The following is a 23062-nucleotide window of genomic DNA, read 5'->3' as shown; positions in this document are numbered from 1 at the left end:
CTCAGAGCATCCTCCCTCCCACCCGCTGGGACACACAGCTAGTGTGGCTCAGCCAGCTGCTCCCTCCATCATCCTGGCTCCAAGTCTCGGGCTGTTACCTGTGTTCCACCCCACAGCCCAGGCACACAGTGCAGCTCCAGAGCTCCCCAGCCCCGGGGTGCCCTCGGGGGAGGCGAGCTGAGCTGCCTGCAGAAGCGCCACAAGGAAACCATGCAGCCAGATCACATACCGAGTGTGTCTCTTCAGCGGGTTGGCCCCTACACATAGGTGCATCTACTGAATATACACATGCCTTAGCCACAGGGTACCGGGAACTGTGCCACACGCGCCTGCTGGGGCTGAGCTAGCGCGTACAAGAGTGTGGGGGGCTCCATGGACCCCCCAAGTCCACAGTTCCTCCTGCCCAGCCACAGGAGGGTCCGAGTTTGGGGCCTGGTGGGTCACCTGCCAGAGCCCATGGCTTTGGCACCTGCCCAGTTTGCTCAGAATGCTGGCAGCTTTGGGAGCACGGACAGGGGCCAGAATGCTGTGGGATGCTCAGGGTGGCAGAGCCCAGCTCAGGGGCTTCAGCTGGACTGTGATCCCAGGCTGAGAGCCAGGAAGAGCTGGAGCGCCCTGCTCCATGCCCAGGCATGGGCAGCAGGCAGCTGCCAATGAAACTCTGCTATACACATTCTTCTCCTGGCAGATGAAGATGTGGGTTAACTCTGGGGGAGGAGGACCTGGAGATTTCCCCATGGAACTAAAAGGTACTAGCATCCTGCTGCCAGCTGCCATGCATCACCTGTGGGGCATCCAAAATGCGTTTGGTGGGCAGTTGAGCTGCCCTGGAGTGGCTGTGGTCAGTGAGGGAACATCCCCTCGGCGTGGGATGCCTGCTTCTCCCTGGCTGCACACTCCAGCAGCTGGGTGAGGTGCCGGGAGCGCCCCCAGTCCTCTCCCTGTGCAGCTGGGGCTGGCCAGCAGGGAGGGCGCCTCCTGCCTCTCCATGTGGCATGTCCAAAGCCCCGAATGCCCGCGGAGTCTTTGTTTTCACCCCGCGATTGCACAGCCGGAGGCTGCTCCCAACTCCTCCTGAAGCAGGTGGTGGCTGCTGGTCTGTCCCTGCTCCAGTGGGCACACACCTGCACACATCCCTTCCCCAGGCACCTGCCCTGCGTGTGGGCTGAGCTTCCTCATGGAGCAAGTCCAGCTGAAGTTTGTCCCCTTCAGCTGGGCAAGAGAAGCGGCTCTGTCCCAGTCCCTGTCACCAGGAACAGGCTGCACCAATAAATAACCCTCCCCCAGCTGCTGCCGGGCTCAGGCCTGCGGGGAAGAGGGAGGTGTGAGCTGCCCCACACCGTGGGGCTTTGCTGTCCTTGGGGGCCTCCTGTGAGGCCTCACTGCACAATGAGAACACGAGCAGCCGCTCCGGGTTTATGGCTAAGTCCGAGTGAAGTGGCTTCGGTTTGCATCTGGGGCTCCTCTGGGCACAGGGAAGGATGGGACCAGGACAGGTGGGAGCCGAGGGTCATTCCTCACTGGCTGAGTCCTGGAGAAGACGATGGATGTCCTGGAAGGAGGGACGATCTTTAGTGTCCCGTCTCCAGCAGCTGAGCATTAGCTTATAGACTGAGTCAGGGCATAGCATGGGCTGGGGAAGGTAGGTCTGCAAAACAAATAGCAGAAAAGCAAAGAGAGAATTACTGCCACAGAAACCAATGTGCAAACTGCTCCTGGAGAGCCACGTATCTCAGGGTGCCCCATCTCTCCATGGCCCGAGGTGGGGGCTGTGCTGCCATGTGCCCAGGGACAAGATGACCCAGTGGCACAGTGAGGCAGCTGGGGACACCTGCCTCTGTCCCCCAGACCCTAAAAGCTGCAGTGGGGTCAGTGAGCAAGCAGTGCCTTGGGCTGTGTAAAGTGCAGCGTTTGCCACCATGGGCCTTTCACCAGGACTCCTTCCCAGAGGAGTTCCTGTCCCATAGCTGCCTCACAGCCAAGCTCCCTATCTGGTCACCTTAAAGTCCCTCCCCAGGCCCCTGATGTCCTAGGCGCACCCCTGGTCCTCTTGTCCCGTCCATCCCGTCCCCACCTGGCGGCCCTGGTCGCGGAAGAACTCGCCGGTGTTCTCGATGACCTGCTCGTCAGACATGTGGGAGTAGGGCTGCTCCTGGCACAGCGTGAAGGTCTCCCACAGCGTCACTCCGAACGCCCACACGTCACTGGCCGTTGTGAACTTGCCCTGGCCAGAGGGAGCAGAGTCAGGGTCAGGCATGGGCTTTACCCAGAAGTTCCAGGTGCTCGGGGATCAAAACCTCATTCTGGATGCTTCACATCCAGGTCTGGTCGCAGAGAGGTGCTTGGCCCCACAGACCTGCTTTCTGCCTGAGGCCAGAGCCTGGTGAGCTCCAGGTCTGCCTGGCAGTGACTGCTCTGGACTTGCCAAGGATCCAGCTCCTGGCAAAGGTAAAGACCAACACTGCTCCCTCTTCCAGGCCTGACCATGGCCAGGATAAAATGCCAAGCATCCCGTTTAAAGGATGTTCTGCACTGACACATCAAAAATCACCATAGTCCCCCCCCCCAGCCTGCCTCAAAAAGCTGCCACCACTCCCGCTGTCCCCATGCTTCATCCCAAATCTGGGCTGCAGTGAGCAGAGACCTCGCCATCCCTCCTGCACCCCCCAGCCCAAGGAAGCAGGGCAGTGAGCATCCCCAGAGCTATGTTTGTCCGTCAGAAGAGCCCCGGCCCCGTGTACCAGCAGGATGCTCTCCCAGGACATCCAGCGGATGGGGAGCACCGCCCGGCCCTGGATGCGGTAGTAGTCCCCACTGTAGAGGTTCCTGCTCATCCCGAAGTCGGCAATCTTGATGGTGTAGTGCTTCCCCACTAGGCAGTTGCGCGTGGCCAGGTCCCGGTGCACGAAGTTGAGGGACGAGAGGTACCTCATGCCCGAGGCGATCTGGGTGGCCATGAAGCGCAGGTCACTGTCGGGGGCACACGGAACGAATGAGCACAAGGCAGGAAGGACAACAGCCAGAAGGTGCTCCAGGCAGGGTGTCCCAGGAGCAAGCGGCACTGCCTGCCCCTGCTCTCCCAGGTAGCCCTACCTGACGGTGGGTGCAGGGCCGCCTGCCTGCTGGCGGGACAGGAACTGGTTGAGGTCCCCATTCTCCATGTACTCGGTGATCATGCACAGGGGGTCATCTGTGATGCACACCGCCAGCAGCCGGATGATGTTGGGGTCCTTCAGCCGTGACATGATCTTGATTTCCTTCAGAAAATCATTCCTTTCCGGAACAGAAACCACACAGGTGGGACAGACAGACCCAGAGGGCCACAGAGGTGAGCACAGACTGGCCAAGAGTGCCACCCGCCCACCCAAGCCTCCCAAGGACCTGTGGGCCCCTTCCCCTGGGACTAGAGAAGATGAGCTGCAGGGTGGGCTCAGCAGGTAGGTAGGCACTGGGGAGCTGGTTAGGACTAAGAATCCTGACGTGTGACAGCCCAGCATCCCCAGAGAGCTCAGGTGTGTGGTCCTTGCAGCTGCACTGAGCATACGGCTGATGGAGACACGGAATGCCTTCCAAGCATCCCAGCTCTCTTGGTGAGGCTCTGCCCGCGGGCAGTGCTGGGGTGTGTGCCCCCCTCAGCCCCTACCTGGCATTCTTGTTGGCATCTGCCCGCAGCATCTTCACAGCCACCAGCATGGGGCGGTCAGAGCTGCCATCCAGGCCTTCCAGGGCAAAGTCCTTCCCTGTGAACTTCTCCATCCCCTCCACTTCACAGAGGTGAACCTGGGGGAGCAAGGGGCAGCTGACTGGCAGCCTTCCACAGCCCCTGCGAGCTGGGAAGAGCTTTGCCTGAGTCCTGCTCGGAGCAGGCCCAGTTCCCGCTCACCTCCCCAAACTGGCCTTCCCCCAGCTTCTCCTTGAAGGTCAGCAGCTTCCTGGGGAACTCCTCGACGGCCACATCCTTGCCAGCAAGCAGGTCCATGGTGAGGGCCGGCACTGAGTAGGTGTTGCCGCCCGTCACACCCTGCAGGTTCACAATGTCGGCCTCGGCGTAGTGCGGGACGCCCTCGGGGACGCTGGCCTGCGATGGCTTGGTGGGGCTGCTGCAGCCTGGGGGGACACAGCGGGGCCAGCCCTGCCGTGGGTGTCCTGCCCTGCACCCTCTGCTCCTGGGGCTGCTCACACTCTGCCCCTTCTGCCCCAGAGCTCCCCAGGGCTGCCCTCCTGCAGGCAGCGCAGGCTGCTCCACTCCTTCCCCACCAAGGGCAAACGCCGACCAAGCCCTGAGCCCCAGGGGAGCAGAGATCCATGCCTGGCCTCCACGTCATTGAGGAAGAGGTGCCAGAGCATCCCAAGGATGACAGTGGGATACACCTTAGTCTGGCAGTCGATGTCACCGATGGCTCTCAGTCACAAGCTTTGTGTGACCTTCATGGGGGACGCATGGGGACTTGTGTGACCTCTCCCCCTGTGACAAAATGTTTGGAGAGCGGCCAAAAGCTGGGGCTGGAGAGAGGGGGCTGCAGCAGGCTCTGTGAATGGTGTCCTGGCTGCCACCTGTGAGATGGCTGTGAGCATGCAGGGTGTCCTGGCTCTCACCTGTATCCTCCTCCCCCGCGGTGAACTCGGGCAGCTTGCGGATCAGGCGGGAGGGCTCCTGGTAGTCGGGCCCCAGGGGGAAGATGCGGTCATAGGTGGAGCTGGACTCCTGCTCGCTGGGGGAGGAGGAGCGGTTGTGGTTGAACATGCTGGATTCACTGGGCAGGGAGAGGCTGACGGTCATTTCATCGTCCAGCATCCTCCGTGATGCCTGTGACAGTGGGGCAAGGGAGGAGAGAGGTGGGGTTCCCCACAGCATGGGCAGGATGGTACCAGGGATGTGACCAAACCTCCTCTCTAGTGCCTTGTCCCTAGGTTGCAGGGACACTCCTGCCTGTGTTTGTCCTCATGTTCCCCCCTTCTCTTGTCTGCCCCTATGGAAAAGGGTTTGGCTTCATCAGTTCTGTGAGTGACCTTGTTTAGGTGGTGGCTGTGGTGAGAACCCTCCACACCCAGGCTTCTGTCCCCCAGATCAGCTTCAGGACAGAGGGATGGACAAACAGGCAAGTTCCAAAGTCACCACCCTGCTCAGCTAAGTCCCCTTCCTTTGGAGATGGGTGAAAAGCCTTTCTGAGGAGGGGAAGGGAGCATCAGCCCTTGCATGGAGTCTGTTTTCTCCGTGCTGAGCTCCCAGAAGAACCTGCGCAGAATGACCCCACCACCGCAAGGCACCTCACCAGCCACACCACCCTTGCCCACCTTCTCCAGCATCTTCTGCCAGAACTGCCGCCACAGTATGATGACAATGATGGCCACCAGGATGAAGATGATGGCAACCAGGCACCCGATCAGGATGCGCGTGTTGCTGTCGTCTACCTTGAGTGTGGGGTCTAGCCGGAGAAGGGGACAGAGAGGGCCGGTCACAGTGGGGAATGGGGAGACCCCCTGCCCCTCTCCTGTGTGGGATGGGGCACAGGGCCCACCCAGCACAGGGTGCCATTGCTTCCCATGCTTACCGTAAGTGGTGGGGACCACGGGTGCCTCGGCGGGGGGCACTGAGTTGTTGTACATGGCTGCATCTGGCCAGGGAGAAGAGAACATCACGCTGGGGGTGTGGATGGCCCACAGCCCCGCCACCTCCTCGAACCTCCCACCCAGGAGAGCCCGGTCCCCATGAGGCTCGTGGCAACCAGTACCTGACTGGAAGGTGATCTCACTGAACATCATCCAGGTGTCGGCGAAGTAGTACTGGCACTTGATGGCGCTGGCCATGCGGTGGAGCAGAGGCACGGTGACGAAACGGGCGCTGGGGTTGACGTCATCCAGCACCAGCACCGAGGACACGGCGCTGGGCTCCCACTCGCTGGCGTCGGCGCGGAAGTAGCACTGCACCTCTTTGAAGATCTTCACACCTTTGGCGAACATGTTGTTGCAGTGGACCTGTGGGGCAGCCTGTCAGCACGGCCACCGAGGGGCACGGGGAGGGTGACAGGGCGGGGGGGGTGAGGACCTTCATGGCGGTGAAGTTCCTGATGCGGTCGAACTCGAAGGTGATCTCCACGTAGCCGCCTGCCGTGCTCTCGTTGCGCCAGCCCACGTAGTCGTAGCCTGGCCAGACGTGGTACTCGTGGGTCTGCGTGAAGTCGTCCAGCCCCGACACCCCGTCCGTCAGCTGGCCCAGGCCCTCTGTCATGCTGGCATGTGCAAAGGGACAGAAGGAGCGTGACTCTTGCCAGCCCCACAACCTGCACCACCCAGCACCCCCTGGCAGCTCCTCACAGGCCCTGGGACACTCAGGGGGGGATTTTGTTGGAGATGTTCTCTCTGGAAAAGGCTGTGGGGTGCTGAACATGTGGTGCAGCTAGAGCAAATCCAAGGGAAGGGCTGGAGCTGCTTCCCTCATCACACTGACCCCCTCATGATGTGCAGCCTTCCCAGGCTGGCCACGTCCCTCACCTCAAGGACACCGCAAGCATTTGCTCTGCTGAGGATCAGCCTGAAAATGCAGGGAAGGAACATGCCCCTCACCTGGTGCCCAGCATGGCACCAGTCCTCACCTGTACCCAAAGGCCCCGTCGTACACCGAGTCATTCAGGTAGATGATGGTGCCCCCAGGAAGGATGAGCTGCTGCCCGACCGGCGCGTTGTAGGACACCAGCCCATCTGCAGGGAGGGAAGGGTGAGGGCATGGACACCCTGCAATCCCGGTGCTGCAGGACAGACAGCCCCCGCTGGGATGGCCAGCACCCCAGCGTGGGGACACGGGGACAGGCAGGGGACCGCAGCACGCACCCAGCCAGGCGCAGCCGTACAGCTCCACGCGCAGGCAGACGTTCATGGAGTGGTCGGTGACGGGGATGAAGCGGACAAAGCGGGCGATCAGGGGCGGCTCCAGGTCCTTGAGGACGATGTCGTAGGTGTTGGTGTTTCCATCCAGCACCTGGAGAGAGAGAAGCATGGTGGGGATGGGCAGGAGGACCCTCCTCACCCACCGCCCAATGTAGCCCCCACCCGTCTCCTCACCTGCTTCCCGTGCCGGTTCCTCCAAGAGATCCAGCGGGTGCCATCCCGGCTGTAGTTGATTTTATACATGGGGGCAAACTCATTGCCGTGGCCCTTGGCGTGGCGCCCCTGGGTGCCCACCAGTGTGATGAAGTGCAGGGCTTGCAGGTCAATCTGCAGGAACTCCTTCAGGTCATTTGGCTCCACTGGGGTCTTGGGGCACCAGGCTCCGTCGCCCTCCTCCGAGTCCAGCCTGCAAGCCCAGAGTGGAGGAGCTGTTTGCAGGTGGCTGAGGCCAGCCCCACGTCCCCCTTCTCCCTCCATGCCAGTCCAGACCCTGCTGTGGCTATTGCAGGAGGGTGCCCACACTCACCGTCCGTACTTGGCGGCCGTGGAGTCAGACCAGTGGCTGGAGGCTGAGATGTCCTCGTCAGGGATGTGCCCACCTGACATTCCCAAGGGGTACCGACACACCGCTGCAATGACACCGGCAGGGCACTGAGCAGGAGGGAACCCCTCCACGGAAATGGCCTGGGCCACATCCACTGTGCCCCAGGGCAGCACTCTCCATCCCTCTGGCTCACAGAGAGAGGACAAAGCAAGGCAGGGACAGTCCTGCCAAAGCAGGCACCTCCTCAAGCAAAGTGAAGCCTCTGGCCAGAAGCGGATGCCAGCCCAGCTCCCAGTGAAGTGGGAAGAAGGGGAGGTGGCTCCGAGGCCTAACGGGCATGCAGGGCCCTGTCCCCAGGGATCTCCTCAGCCTTGCTGGCAAGGATCTTGGCTGTGGTGGACAGCCTGTGAGCTGGCACTGCTGTCCCCATGCTCCAGAGGGGCCACTTGCCCAGAAACCTCACTGCAGCAACTGTGCCACGCTGCCCGCTGCTCCCTGTCCCCGCCTGAGGGAACAAGTGACCAAGACAGGCACTCGTCCTCCCTGATGACCCCTCAGCTCCCACCCCCAGCCCTCCTCCTGGCTGGGCTGCAAGTGGAAAAGTACCCAGGGTGGCGGGCGGGCTGCACCCCCGAGTGGCAGCTGACTCCCTGAGCACCGCATCCTCGCTGCTTCCCAGGAGTTATTTTTTCACGCCTGGCTGCCAAGAGCACAGCTGAAAGGGCGGCTTGTTTGGCCGTGTTTACCGTCTGGCTGCCGGCTCCAGCCCACCTCGGCCCTGCCACACCGCCCCGAGCCCGAGCAAACACCCGCACCGAGGGGCAAGGACGGGCAGGACACGGCGCCTGGGCCGCCTCCTACCCACAGCCCCTGGGGCTGTGCACCCACAAAGAACCCACGTCCCATTGCGTCACCATGCCCGGGACCCCAGACACAGGGACCGTATCCTGCCTCAGGCACAAGGATGGGTGCATCTTCATGGTGAGCTTTGGCACAGGGGGAGCATCTCTTCTTGTCTCTTGCTCTCACACTTGTGATGCTCTGCAGAGCACAGCTCCCGCTGAATTCCCGTTCAATTCTTGCCAAACACAGGGCCAGCCCTGTGTTTTTGTCTTGGTAATGACAATCCTGGCCAGGCAAATCCAATCCTGCCAGCCATTGGTGTTTGCAGGAGAAACAGGATTGCCTCCCTAAATAAGCACAGTGCAACCTCCAGGGAAGACCCAGCTAACTCCTCCCACAGATGGAAGAAGCCTTTGAAGGGACTTGTCAAAGGAACTCCCTGGGGAAACCCTGGGAAAACCTGGGCTCTGTCCATCCCTGCAGCACAGGATGGGGCTGAGCCCTGCAGGAACAGCCATCTAAACACACTTGAGCTGCTGGCCGGTGCAGTGTTGTGGTTTCTGAGCAGAAGCCAGCCTTGATTTGCTGCAAAACCGCCAGAGAAGGCACAGCCCAGCAGAGAAAACAATAGCTTGGCACCTGGCAGCCTCCAGCCTCAGTGAGCCCCCCTGGGCAAGGGCCCCCTCAGAGCCCAGGGCTGAAGTGCTTTGCCATGTCCAGCACCCTGCCAGGGGCCACACAGCGCCTGTGGCACGCTGCGGGGCTCTGAAGGTCACTGCAGGTGCCCCAGTGAGGTGCAGGACAGCAGAGTGACCAGGCAGCTGCAGGCTGAGGGGCCATCACTGACTGCTCCCAGAGATGAGAAAATCCCAGAGATGACGGAGACATTGCAAGTCCAAACCTGGCCATCTGGAAGGAGCAGAGACCAGGGAAATGAAATTCTGGCACCTCCAGCCACCTGGTCCCTGTCTGACTTACCGGGGTTGACCTGGCCTCTGGCAGCACGTGGCACGTGCAGCAGCAGCAGTGGCAGCAGCGGCAGCAGTGGCAGCAGGGCCGGTCTGGGGGTGGCCGACATGTCGGCGGTCCTGCGGAGACAGAACCAGGCCTCGTCACCTGGGGCAAACGCCAGCCCTGCTTGGGGCAGCCAGCTGAGGGTGGGAGCACTTCTGCACCAGAGCCCCTGTCCCCACCTCAGCCTCGGAGGAGGAACAGAGCCCCAGGCTCGGAGCTGTGATGGTGGTCACAGGGATGGCAGGCCCCACCCCTGGGAGCCATGGTGTGCCACATCCACATGGAATGGCCACAGGACCCGCGGGAAGCTCCCTGGGGCCAGCACTGGGCACCAAGGCTCTGGCCTGGCCGCCCGCCCTTGGCTGCCTTTGAAAGAAGAAGTTGCACAAGCCCATCACATCAGACAATAATAGCAGGGTGCCAGAGCAGTTTCCTGCCTGCTGGCTTTGAGAGAGAGCAGATAATCAGCCGAGATTTACAGGGTATTTACTGGGATAGCTCCCCATGGCACAGTGCTGCCAGGGCCTTGTGTGACACACAGAAGTGTGACAGAGGGCGTGGGAGCCACCTTGCACCCTCTGCCTCGAGGGGAGCATGGGATGGGGCTGGAGGGGGTCCTGGGAACGGGGCCTGGGGAGAAAAAGGACTGGTGCTGCCGGGCCTCTCCTCAGAGGGGACAAAGGGACCTCCCCAGGACGTGCCTGCCCTTGTGCCAGGGCTGTCACCACAGCCATGGCCTTGGCCCTGGCTGGCCCTCAGCTGCCAGGAGCCCCCAGGGCCCAACAGCTCCCACGGTGCCCACACACCTCTGGGCCAGCACCATGGGGCCTGGCACCATGCCGGGGAAGCACCAGGGACACCCCCAAACGTCACCAGCCCTGCCCCAGGCTCCCTGAGCCCCCCTTATCTGACAAGAGGACACTTTCACACCAGTACCAGGTGCAATCAGTTCTCTTTCTATTTAAAAGGGCCGTTTTAATCTAGTTTAAATGCACATTAACCTTTGAGAGTGCAACCTTCTAACCTGGGGGGTTAAAAGGACTACAGCTCCTGGCCAAACAGGGCCTGGCTGCTGGGGTAAATCCCAGCCAAGCCCACTGCACCAGGGATGTCTGTCCTGGCTGGCACCTCCTTGAACCAGCCCAACGCCACTGATGCTGCAGGTGACTGCCTGGTTGTGTCCCTGCATCAGCCCATGGCCTTGTCCCCACCACCAAGAGAAAGGCCAAACACACCCAAAGCAGCTGCCCACACCCCACAAGAGCCAGCTGGGAGGTGCTGGGCATGGCCCTGGGCGCTGCCACAGCTGGGGATCGGCATGGCAGGAGCGAGAGCAGAGCTTGCTGTGGCCACACCAGCACCCAAGGGGACAGCAAAACCCCAGGAGCTGCCACCTGCCCTCTGCAAGGAGCTCTCTGCACCCCACAGCGCCCTGCTGGATTCCTGGGGAACTCTGCCAAGCACCAAATCTCTGCAGGAGGCACAAGTAAACACCTCCACTTGGGATGTTTCCCCCCCTTTTTTCTAATTTTCCTTTCTTTCCTTTTTTTTTTTTATGGTAATTTTTTTTTAAGCACATTATGTAGTTGCTTTTTTTCCCCCCTATTTATTACCAGCCGGGAAACTGTTGCTAGTTGCAACTAACTCAGCTGCAACCGGGAATTTCAGCTGCATTGCCCAGAGGCACACACAAGAGGCTCTTGCGTTTGATGACGGCCAGTTCCCCACCAACATTAAAATCTTAATTTCCTTCTGCATTCCAAAAAATATCCAGGGATATTTTTCCCACTATTCTTTCAGGCTGAGTAAACTCTTAAAGCATCAGGATACCACATGCTGCAATGTTCTGCAGGGAATGCATTTACATTTAGCCTAGTATAGGGAAATCATCCCCACGTAGCCACTGGGAAGTGCTCATCGCTCCTCAGGGGTGTGGGGCTGGGGGACAGTGAGGGGACAGTGACTCAGGCCACAAGGCTGAGGGCTAAGGGACACACGGTCAAGCACAGGGGCAGTACTGGCAGCCCAGCTGGAAATCAGTTTTGTGCCACCAGCCCTGCAAAAGGGATGGCTTTGCAACGTTTTGACTGAAAATGTTTGCTGAAATTTTTCAATCACTGGAAAGTTTTAGTGTAGACAGTTTTTGGAGCTCCTCCCTGGCATCGCCTGGGCTTTGAGTTTCCCTTGGCTGCTGCTTGTTTGTTGTTTTCCCTTCTTATTTCCCTGCTTCCTTATTCCACTGAAACAACCAAGGGTAATAACTGGGGGAGAAACTAAATTTGCTTTTGTACCCTCACCAGAGCCATGGTCCCTCTTGCTGTCAGCTGTTCCAAGTGAGGTCCCCATCTGGGCGAGGGCCCCAGCTTGCTTCCCAGGTGGGCACTGCCACCTTTGCTTCATCAGGAGGATGCATCATGCATGGGGAGAGGGCTGGACAGCAGCAGCCTGCACCCCTTGTGCACACCAGGTCCTGGACACAAGTCTGGTGTGTCCAGTCTGCCAGGACTTCGAGGGCTCCTGCTGCAGAGCCCCAGTCCTCACACGGCGCTGGGGCTGCCCTCGTGCTGCGTGAGACAGGTCAAGGCCACTCAGGGAATGTCCCTGAGTGATGACAGGCTCGCTGTGAGCCCGGCCCAAGGATGTTTGGATAAGGGGGTTCAGGATGCCTGCCCCAGATGGCACTACAGCCCCCAGCATGCCGTGCTGCCGGCAGCCTTGGCGGGAGCACAGTGCAGCATGCCGGGACCCGTAGTCCTCCTTCCTTCCAAAAATGCCATTTTAGACTTTTTCTGGGCTGGATGCAGCCCCATTTCCTGCAACAGCAGGCGCCTCCCCAGCCACGGGCTCGCTGGCTCAGCCCGGGGCACCGCAGCTGTCCGGGGTGCGAGGAGCAGCCAGCACATCCCCATGGCCCCAGCTGCCCCGGCGAGACCTGCCCGGAGCACGGCTGGGGACACCGAGCTGCCAGGGGCACGGCCTGGGGACACCGAGCTGCCAGGGGCACGGCCTGGGGACACCGACCTGCCCGGAGCACGCTGGGGACCTGAGGACACCGAGCTGCCAGGGGCACGGCCCGGGGACACTGAGCTGCCAGGGGCACGGCTGGGGACACCGAGCTGCCAGGGGCACGGCCGGGTGCCTGGGGACACCGTCCTGCGGGTGCTGCATCCTGCGAGTGCTCCCTGGCAGCCAGGCGCTCCCAGCCCGGCTCCCAGCCCTCGCCCCGCCGCCAGCAGGGCTCCACAGCATCGCCCCAACTCCACCCAGGGCTGGCAGCCACGAGTGGGCTCCCAGCACCAGCACGGGGGCACGATGCTCACGAGCACCAGGGCAGTGGCCTTGTGCTCCCCTTCCCAGTGTGACCCGGCGCCTGGCTAGGGGACCCTGGGGACAGCAGGGCCTCCCTGGCTGACCAGCGCTGCCGCCAGCCCTGCCAACAGACACATAGGCGGGAGCTGAGGAGGGACACCAGGAAACGCCGGCCTGGCACGAGGCACGGGGGGAACCGCCGGCGCTGTGGGGTCAGCTGGCGAAAAGGGGCCAATTGTCACTCCCCGAGTGAGGACAGTGCCCTGCTGCTGCCCCAGACCCTTCCCGGGCAGAGCTACACCCCAGCCCCTGTGCCGGGGCTCCGCCAGAGCCGTGTCCCGCCGCAGCGCCAGGCCGAGAGGGTCCCACAGCCCCACACAGCCCTGAGGGACCCCGAGGGACTCACCGCAGCGCCGGAGGGCGGGCGGGCTCCGCGCCCCTCGCCCGGGCCGGGGGAGCCAGGTGAGGAGCGAACTTCCCCGGGCTGATGCAAGATGCCTCTGGGAGCTCGCTCGCATTCTGCGGATTCCTGGGAGCCGGCCAGAAATCCCACAATCCTACATCTCGCACATTTGGTTTCAATTAGGGAGCGGAGAAGGGGAGCCAGTCAGCGATCCGGGCTGGCGTTTCGGCAGAGGTTATTTTCCTCGGCCCGAGGGAATGTGCGCAGAGCTATAATTTACAGCAAAACCCATTCATAGCGCGAGAGAAAAAAATAAAAAAGTGGCCATGGCCAGCTAGGGAACTTAAAGCAATAGGCAACGTTTCACTTTCCAGTGCCCGTGCCGTGGCTGTGGCATGGCACACGCGTCCAGGACCCTCCTGCTGCACCGTGGGGCTGGGGAGGACACCCCCAAAGTGTGCGTGATGGGGACACTCCACAAGACCCCAGAGCTGGGCCACCCCTCTCCGGGCCCCTGGGGGGATGGTTTGGGACTCCTGCACGGGCACACGTGGCCAGGACAGCAGCCAAAGGACCAGCCCGGCCCAGGGCACGGGCTCGGGGCTCCAGCTCCCCCAGCTCCACGCAGAGCCGGCGGCTTGACATCATTTCCAGGCACTAGCCTGGCACGGTGGCCACCGGCTACGCAACGAGGCAGGGAGAAAATAATGATACTGTTACTAATACTAATGGGCTCACATTAATTTTTGTGCAGCATCAAAAACCACAATTAAAGAACATTAAAAAAAAATGTTTAGACTTTTATTTTTTATTTTATGGGAAGGAAATAGCACCCCTGGCAGCAGGCCACCAACTCCCAAAAAAGCTTTCCTGTCCGACTAGACACCCCAAAGCCCCAGGGCTGTAGCCCTGCTCCTAAACCTCTTTGGCAGCATGAAGCCTCCAGACAAACCAACTGAATCACAGGCAGGGGAAGCCAGGCACTGCTCCCAGCAGTGATCCTTGTCCCTGCCACCAGAGAGGGGCTGCAGCACCAGCTGAGCCGGCACAGAGGCAGGGCACAGCTTCCCCGGGGCTGGCAGGGAGCAGGTCTGAGCAGTGCCCCATGTGCTGCCCCAGATCAGCTGGCAGGGAGAAGCACAGGCTGCCCTACGTGCACACTGGCACAAACACCAGCCAGCTCTGCTCCACTCCCCTCCTGCTACCTGGAAGTGCTGCTCAGATGGCTTGGCAGCAGCCAGTGCCCTGGCGCTCTGCCCCAGGACCGAATGCAAGGGTGGTGGTCTGCAAAGCCCAAAAGCCAAAGGCACGGCCACGCACAGCCCGGCCAGCCTGTGGTGAGCCAGCAGGAGACAGCAGCAGCCAGGACCCCCCACACTGCCCTGGTGGCCGTGGCACAGTGCCTGGGGACACCAAGTGCTTGGCTGAGCCTGGGGTGCCCAGCAGCCACCTTTGCACCCAGGGGGCACGTGGTGACTTCCCCCAGAGGGAGTGGTTTGGGTCCCATTCCCAGGCCTGCAAGGGAAAATCCCTCCCCAGGCAGCCATGGGGCAGCGAGAGGCTGTGGCCACATCTGGATCAGGAGAGGAGCTGGCCAAACTCTCCATCCTTCTTCCCAAACAGCTGCTGTGCCCCAGGCAGTCAGGACACCACGCTCCTCCTGCTGTGCCCCAGGCAGTCAGGACACCACGCTCCTCGGCAGTGGGCTCATGCAGGAGCCAGAGCCCCTCCAGGAAAAGCAGAGGGCACATGGCACTGGTGGAGGGCTCGGTGCCAGGCTGATTTCACCCTGAGCACTCCAGCAGTGCAACACACCTGCCTGTTCCTACCTGCTCAAGGCTTGCCACTGTTTGCAGAAATACAAGAGGAGGGTACAACTCTCTGCTTCCTCCAGGAACGCCCCAAATGAGCACTGCAGGCTAGAGGCCCTGTCTGCAGCCACCCCAGACAGCCACCCTTGCTGCCCTGAGCAGAGCACTTGGCATGATGCAGTCGGCTCTCTACTCCACGAGCCTCTTGGTGCAAAGTCATGTCACTCAAACACCACAGAAGACAAACAGGAGGAACTCAGGAGTTTAATTGGGTGCTTCCAGTTGTGCAATATACAAAGGATGACCAAAAGGGAGGACATGGGCAATGGCAAGGACCCTATTAAAAAAAAAATAGTCATGTAGATTTCAGAAAAATAAAAATTCTAGATTAAACCCAGCCCCATATCATAAAAATCCCCTCTCTGCATGTACAATGACTATTACTATACACATGTTTAAAAATAAATGCCCACAGCCTGGAGTGCAAAGGGCAGCACCACAGCTGTGCTTTGTGGCCGGGGAATCTGTAGCGTTTGGTTTTTAAATTAAAATATAAATAGAAGCATACAACATGCCAAGAACCGAGTGGGTCAAATCCTCCTCTGCAGAGGGCCAGAGCAAGCAGGAGCAGTCCCTGCTAGGCCCAGTTATCCACTTGGTGTGCCCCAGTTCCTGGCGGCATGGGCAGCCCTGCCTGGGCACCCCTGGGCACCACTACAGCCCGTTCTTCACCAGCTCGTGGATGCCATCCTCATCAATGATCAGAGGCGTGCGGAACTCTCGGTCCTTCACCAGCTGCTCCAGGCCCTGGGCGATGAGAGTGGCTCGTCAGGAACACCCTGCACATCACCTGGCTGCCAAGCTGCCTCTGCCCCCCTCGTGTGCTGGCAGCCCCAAACAGCTCCCCAGTGAGGGATAAGCTTCTGTGGCTTATCCCACATACGTGTGCCCTGCCAGCCCGGCCCATCCCAAGGGCCCCACGCTCTGCAGAGCCAGTACTCACTTCTCCTCCGTAAGAGACAAGGGGAGAAATTTCACACTGGATTGGCAGGTCGTTTGCATCCTTCAGGCTGCGGAGAACAACACACAGTCAGGACAGTCAGGTACAGCCCAGGGGGACACAGACAGGGCCCAACATCTGCCGAGGCCGGGCGGAGGGTCAGGGCTGTCTGGGCCCACGCAGGCTCCACCAGCACAGAGCTGCCCTGGGTTAGTTAAGCCTTGCGTGCTCTCCACAGAGGTGCCAGCTGAAGTTTAGATACTGCCAGCAACTGAAAGGGAAGAGAGCTTTAGATGGGGCTTTCATGATGCCTTTCCATGTGTGCAACTACAACAGAGCCTGTGCCCCCAGCCCCGCTATTTTCAATACATGGAAACGAGTCACCCATTCCTTCTCCTCCTGCAGCCCTGGGGTGATGTGAGATGCACTCACAGACCACCTCCCCATAAAGCAAGAGGTCTTGCTTTTAGCCCTCTCTCGCTTAAAGCACAACCTGAGGACACAGGGTAAGCCCTTCTGCTCACTCAGAATCACTCCCTGCGGCACTGTCTGCTCCTCCTGCCTTTGTTAGATAACTATCTTGGCTCCTCTCTTCTGCTTGTGAGATGGAGCTGGTGAGCAAAATGCCAGAACCACATCAGTGCTGCCCACTGCAGCAGCACTGCTGGGCAGGGGCCTGTGTGGGGTCCCTGACCCTGCTCCTGCTGCCACCAGCCTTCGTAGGACGTGCTTGGATGATCCCTGCATCCAGCTGGCGTGTAAATCTGGGGGTGCAGCTGTGTGGACCCAACAAGCAGCCAGCAGCCCAGGGTGCCCCTTCCCAGCCAGGCACGGCAAAATGCCATCTGTGAGAGCGCTCCCTTCGCCCAGGTCAAAGCTCCTTCCTCTGCCACGCACTCACTGAGCCCTCTCCTGTCCCAGGTGTCAGTAAATAAAACTCACCCATCCCAACCCACACTGCTATTTACCTTGAATGTTAGATTCAAGATAGTAGTTTTAAAAAACAGTTGATATTAACTGGTAATGAAGGGTAGATGTGGGACAAGGTGCAGCCTTTCTCCTGCATGTTAACTAGTGTGACGGCTTAGTTATAAGCCTGAAAACACCTGGAGTCTGGAATTAAAACAGAGATAAAACAGCTGTATTCCACCAGGAAGTACCTGAAGATAAAGCTTCTCAAAGAGTGGAAGGGAACAAGATTGCTTATGTGTAGTAGACTCTGTGAGTCATTTACACTCACCAGCTCCAAGTCCCAGCACATTTGTGCCTACAGAACATAACAGAAGAGTTAAAACTTCCCTGTGTATTCCTGTAAACTGTCAAGCACTGAGCCAGGGGCTTTCCCTAGTGTCATCCTCTGGATCTTCCAAACTCAAGAGCTGGAGTCACACAAAGCCCAGCTGGCTGCTGTGCTCAGATTCACACTTGCTACATCAAAGCCTGCCTGACGTTTGCTTCATGTTTTTAATCCCGTTTCGGTCTGCCTGGACGCCTGGCGGACACCAGGAGATGGCAGCCATCCCCAGCTCTGGGACCGGCCGGGACCAGTCCCTGCCGTGCTGTGACAAACAGGGGAGTGGCATCAAAGGACGTGCCGGGGTGTTTGCCAACAGCACCCTGCCTGCGGGGTGACCTTTGGGGGCTGTGTGCAGTCAGCACCAGGCTGCTGCCATCCTGCACCTGTACCAACAGCATGAGCCCCATCCAGTTATCCCCTGCGGAAAGGAGCCCAGCAGGAGCAGAGCTGCCTGCCCCGCCACCATGAGAAGCAGCACCCCCTGTCCCCAGGGGTGACATGCCCCAGCAGCCACATGCGCCCCCAGCCCCGTTAGCCTGGCTCTGCCTGCAGCCCGTTAGTCCCTCAGCACGGCCCCGCCACCATGCACCTGGCACGTGGATAGTTACTTGTCATTGACATCTGCTGGGCTGGCAGCTGACCTTCCGTTTGGGATGCTACACGGGAACAAACAAGGGTTAGCAAGGGGGCAAAAACAGAGCAAAACGAGTCTGGGGTCCACTGATCCCTAAAGAGGCTGGCGGGAGGTCTCGTGGTCGAGGGATGCGTGGATGCCAGCCTGGCTGCTGCACGGACCTGCTGCCGTGCTCTGTCGTTAGGGAGACACCTCCCTCCTTGCAGCAGAGGCAACCTTGGCTGTGCAATGGAGGCTGGCAGGATTCAGTTCACAGGGGCTGAATTGAGAGGGAAAGCTGTTGGCAGCTGAGCACCACTCCTGTTGTCACCACACAGCTTACAGCCAGCTCTGCTCCACGGATCACCCATAGCTGGCTGCTTCTGTGACACTGTTATCAGTGCTGGGATTGCCTTGTGCTTAATATCCAGCCTAAAAAAGGAGCAGAAGTGACAGGAGCAGCAACTCACCGAGGGATGGCAGGGATGCGTGTGCCATTTTCATCCACGAAGTGCCCCCCTGCATTGAGAACCCAGCAGTGGTGCAGGGACATCAAGGCATGTCGTGCTGTGGTGGGGTTGTCCTTGCCGTTCTGGCTGTCCGCGTTCTTCAGGGGGGAGAACTCATCCTCACGCAGCACCTCGTACACCACAAACCTCCTGGGGGAACACAGCACGGGAGGGTGGGCTTTGGAAACTGTGGCTGCTTCCCCTGCCAGGGCGGCTGAGCTGGGCCCACACCCACGGGCTGTTTTCACAGCTGTGCAGGAGGGAGGGGAGGCCCTGGCCCGTAGAGTCAGCAGATGTTCCTCTGGCACAGGAGCAGGGCTCAGCCCAGCAAGCCTCCAGCTGCCATCCTATCCTGATCCCGGGGCATTGCCAGTGGGCACACCCTGGCACAACCCCAGAGGCTCTCGGAGCTTCCCCAGGGAGAGCCAGCAGCCAGCCTGGACCCCACGGAGAGCAAAGGACATACTTGGAAAACTGGAAGATGTCAAAGACAAACTTCTCCATCTTAATCCCGTTGGGCTTCTCAGGTTGGACTAGCTGCCCTGTAGCGATGTCCACATGTGGGATCTTCTTCTCAGCCACATGGTGCTGCAGCTGTGGTTCGTAAGTGCTGCAACAGGCCAAGACAGAGATGTCACCTTTCCGAGCAAGCCACGTCCCCAGCTCAGACACGGCTGCAGCGGGATGGCTGCCCTGCTCTTACCCTGGCTGCCCCAAGGCACGGGCTGCTCAACCCCACAGCAGCCAGGAGACAGCCCCACATGCCTGCACTCTGGAAGCAGCATCCAGATACGACCCAGAGAACCCTTATCTCAAGGAAGGGGCTGTGCAGACAGGTGGGGGTCAGACCAGCTCTGCAGGGGCCTCATCCCAGCACGCCTGGAGCTCAACCAGCAGCAAGCAAGGCCCAGCAGCAGCACTTCAGCACCAGCACTCCCGTCCTGGCACTGCAGCAGCAGCAGCAGCTTACTTGACCACATCTTTGAGGAAGGCAGTGGTGAAGTAGTGATTGGCGATGTTGCCCGCGTTGAAGAGCAGCCGCCCGTCGGGGCCGCGCCGCTGGGCAGTGCCCAGGGAGATCTCGCTGTACTCCACCACCTGGTACACGCCGTCCACGCGGCACACCACGCCCACCGGCTCCGTGGGGTTCGTCTTCTCCACCACCTGCCGAGGCAAGCGCTGTCAGGGAAAGGCACCCGAAGCCCCACGCTTCCAACACTCCCTTGGAAAGAGCGGGCCCTCCTTAGAAAGGCTTTCCCCTCTGCTGGGACGGGGCAGGGCCCTCCCCTCCCAGGTGCTTCTGGCAGTGGGGATCAGAGGATGGCAGGGCTGGTGACAGGTGTCAGACACACCCAGAGGGCACAGCAGGATGTGGCACCGAGTTAACGTGCAGCTGGCAGCACGCACGGATATTTTTAGCCAGCTTGCTCCTCACAACCAGAAGGCTGCTGGCTCAGCAGAGACATCCCTCTGACCTTCCTCTCCTCCTTGCACCTCACACACCTCCCTCTGGGTTATGAGATACCCCAGCAAATCCCTACCCACCACTGCATGCAGGGGCACAGGGCTTTCTCCTTTCTGCAGGAGGTTTATTTCCTGTTTCTTTCATGCAGGCCAGGGGAAGAAAACTGCCTTCCCTTTCTCAGCACACCCTCTGAAAGCTGCAAGACCAGTAAGTCCTTTCACCTGTTTGCCAGAGCCAAGCCAAATGCAAACAGAACCTTTGGCTGTCAAGCCAATCTTTAAGTAAAGCTCTAAGTGTGCAATGTCCTATCCACAAGACATGGAGCTGGGTTCACTGTCAGCTGCACCCAGCTGCATCCTGGTCTGGTGTCCAGGATGTCAGGCTGGGGACAGCTGGCAGCTTATGGCAGGGATCCTGTCTGCCTGTGCTAGCCACAGCCACCCAGAGAAGAGCTGCCCAGCATCTGGGTGTGTGCCAGGCAGCAACACAGGGCTCCCAAGCAGCCTCTTGACCCCAGGGGGACCTCCGAGCCCTGGGGCTGTTGGTGCCCCTGTGCAAGGCAGAAGAGCAGTGCCAGGCATCCTCCAGGATGCCAGGGGCAGGCAGGACTGTGGCAGCACATGTTACTTCACCAGTGAGCTCCAGGTACTTAGCTATCCCTCCTGGTTGTGGCAAGCCAGCAAATGAAGGGTGAAAAGTCAGGGAAGCCAGGCAAGGAGCAGGACAGACCCTACCCAGCTCTGAAGAAGCAGTGCCTGCCCACTCCCAAAACCATACCTTGGCCCCACAGTCTGCTCCCTTCTCCAAGCAGAATCCAATGAACCTGGGGTCAGCCACCTTCACCAGGATGTTGTCCACACAGTAGACATGGACACTGTGCACGCCCCTCCGCTCCATGTCGTCCACGATGCCGTGGGAGCCCAGCGCCCGGTACAGGCCCCCGTTGCCGTCTGCAGAGGGAACGCCCCACTGTCCGTCAGCCGCCCACGCCCACCCTCCTTCCCCACGGGCCCACGTGGAGGCCCTCAGCCCAGCACACCCCACCCTGCTCCTCCCTGCCAGGGCAGACACGGACACCTCCCAGCCTGAGTCAGCCCTGGGCCAGGCCACAGGGAAGACTGCAGTTCCAAAAGCTGCTCCTCAGCACCATGTCTCACCCCTGGCCACCAACCTGGTGCCATGGCAATCTTGCCCTTCTCCTCCAGCAGGATTTTCCCATCAAATCCCAGGGCAGGCAGCATGCCCTGCTGGAAGAAGATGACATTCTCCTTCTTCAAGCCAAAATACCGATGTTTCTGGAAGAACTCCTTGGTGGACTCCATAGTGCGGCCACTTGTCATAATGTACCTGTTGCAGAGTTAGAAGACACCCAATGAGCAGGGAGGAGAGGCAGGATCTCACACTCCTCATCCCAAATGTGGGGAACACCCAGGACGTGCTTTCCCCCCCTCCTCCCACACTTAGGAGGATCTAACCTGCTGTGGTCCCAAGACAATGAAGGGTTTCACCCTTCCTTGCAACACATATCTCCAAAACCATACAACACCGTGCATGGGACATCCAGCTGCAGTGGCCAGCTCTTGCCTTGTCTACAAAGCACCTCAGCAGCTCATCTCCTCACCCTCCATGGCTGCTGTCTTGCATGGGGACATGAAAACCTTTCCCAAAGGGCCGTGGGACTGAGTCTGACAACGTGGGACCTGCCAGTGCCACCCTGAGCCTTGAAGCACTTGCTCTGAGGGGCCATGCCCATTGCAAAGCATTGACACGAAGAAAGGCTATGCCAGTCCATGGCCCTTGGGCTGCCAAAGGGAACTGCACCAACCCAGGGGCTGCACAGGGGAACTGCACCACCCCAGGCTAACTTCGGGCTGCCAAAGGGAACTGCACCCACACAGGGAGGGGAACTGCAGCCACCCAGGCTAACCTCGGGCTGCCAAGGGGCTCTGCACCACCCCAGGCTAACCTCGGGCTGCACAGGGCAACTGCAGCACCCCAGGCTAACCTCGGCCTGTACAGGGGAACTGCAGCACCCCAGGCTAACCTCGAGCTGCCAAAGGGAACTGCACCACCCCAGGCTAACCTCGAGCTGCCAAAGGGAACTGCACCCACCCAGGCTAACCTCGAGCTGCCAAAGGGAACTGCAGCACCCCAGAGGAGCGCGGGCCGCTGACACCCAGAGGCTGTGCCAATCTACAGGACCCGGACCCAGCAGTGCCGGCCGGTCCCTTCCGACACCCCCCCGCGGGCCGTGTCCCCCCGAGGCCGGGGCTCACCAGGGGATGTGGCAGGGAGTGCCGTGCTGCTCCTCCGCCATCTGCTGCAGCCGCCGCAGGCGCTGGGCCTGGAGGTGGAAGAGGGTCTTGCGGGAGGGCAGCCCCACGTCGCACATGCCCTTGGGGTAGGGGACGCCGAGGCGGGTGCCCTGCCCGCCGGCCAGCAGCAGTACGGCCACGCGGCTCGCCGCGATCTCCGCCAGCCCTGGGGGAGCAGACACGCGTGGGGCCCTCCGCGCCGGCTCCGCGCCGCGCCGAGCCCCGCCGCCCCGCGCACCTACCGCGGCTCTCCCAGCGCGGCACCAGCCCGCGGTCGCGGGAGGCGCTGCCCAGCACGTCCCGCGGCACCGGCTCCATGCGCGCATCCAGCCCTGCTGCCGCCGCCGCCGCCGCCCCGCCGCCGTCCCCGCGGGCGCGGCGGAAGAAGCGGTTGATCTCGGCCACGTCCATGCGGCACAGCTCGGCCGCCAGCGCCCGGCGGGCCGCGCCGTCCAGCTCGGGCCAGAAGCGCAGCACATGGTCCTGCCCGCCCGCCGCCAGCCGCTGCCGCAGCTCCGCCGCCACATCCCCCTCGGCCCCGGCCGCCTCCATCCCGCCCGCCGCCGGGCCGCCGCCGCCCGCCTCCGCCCTTTATAGCTCCCCGACGGCCAATGGCCGGGGCCCGCGCCACGTGGTGCGCGCCGCTCGCCCAATCGGCACCGGGGGAGGGGCGGCACCGCCCACCCCCCTCGCGGCGCCCCCGCCAATCGGAGCGGCCGCTGCGGCGCCGGCGGGGGCGCGCGCCACTGGCTGCCATGGCAACGTGAGCCACGTCAGCGCGCGGCCCCGGCGGGCTCGGGGGCGGCGAGAGGGGAGGGAAAAGCCCCAAGCGCGGCCCCAAGTGCGCCGGAGAGGGCCCTGCGGAGCCGGAGTCAGCCGGGCCGGGAGCCTCCCGGCGTCAGCAGCGATGACACACCGCGCCCCTGCCGTCATCGGGCCGCCTGCTATCCCGGAATGACAGCATGCGCTGAGCCGGAAGGGACCCTCAGGGACACGGAGCCTGCACAGGGCGCCCCCGCAGCCACACCCTGCCCTAAACGCCCCTGGAGCTCTG

At 61.0% G+C, this 23062-nt stretch overlaps 2 protein-coding genes across 2 annotated transcripts; both read right to left on the bottom strand.

The window, feature by feature from the left end:
* Window positions 1-221: 221 nt before the first annotated feature.
* Window positions 222-13241, bottom strand: DDR2 (discoidin domain receptor tyrosine kinase 2). The gene is made up of 17 exons (XM_063165327.1): window positions 12998-13241; window positions 9251-9360; window positions 7412-7514; window positions 7060-7291; window positions 6829-6976; window positions 6594-6699; window positions 6047-6230; window positions 5733-5976; window positions 5553-5615; window positions 5296-5426; window positions 4597-4807; window positions 3884-4107; window positions 3644-3780; window positions 3094-3273; window positions 2742-2970; window positions 2075-2224; window positions 222-1648 (listed from the first exon to the last, which is right to left on the bottom strand). Exons 1-17 carry the CDS (start codon window positions 13111-13113, stop codon window positions 1511-1513), a joined length of 2706 nt encoding a protein of 901 aa, XP_063021397.1. The 5' UTR covers window positions 13114-13241; the 3' UTR covers window positions 222-1510.
* A 1812-nt stretch (window positions 13242-15053) lies between these two features.
* Window positions 15054-22560, bottom strand: UAP1 (UDP-N-acetylglucosamine pyrophosphorylase 1). The gene is made up of 10 exons (XM_063165326.1): window positions 22251-22560; window positions 21970-22174; window positions 20865-21040; window positions 20471-20643; window positions 19199-19392; window positions 18695-18838; window positions 18190-18378; window positions 17715-17762; window positions 15813-15879; window positions 15054-15616 (listed from the first exon to the last, which is right to left on the bottom strand). Exons 1-10 carry the CDS (start codon window positions 22558-22560, stop codon window positions 15524-15526), a joined length of 1599 nt encoding a protein of 532 aa, XP_063021396.1. The 3' UTR covers window positions 15054-15523.
* Window positions 22561-23062: the final 502 nt, after the last annotated feature.

This window comes from Melospiza melodia, chromosome 11 (assembly GCF_035770615.1).
Source record: "Melospiza melodia melodia isolate bMelMel2 chromosome 11, bMelMel2.pri, whole genome shotgun sequence".
NCBI classification, from domain to species: Eukaryota; Metazoa; Chordata; class Aves; order Passeriformes; family Passerellidae; genus Melospiza; species Melospiza melodia.
Note: the sequence above shows the minus strand (reverse complement) of the source record. Positions and strands in the feature narration are given on the sequence as shown.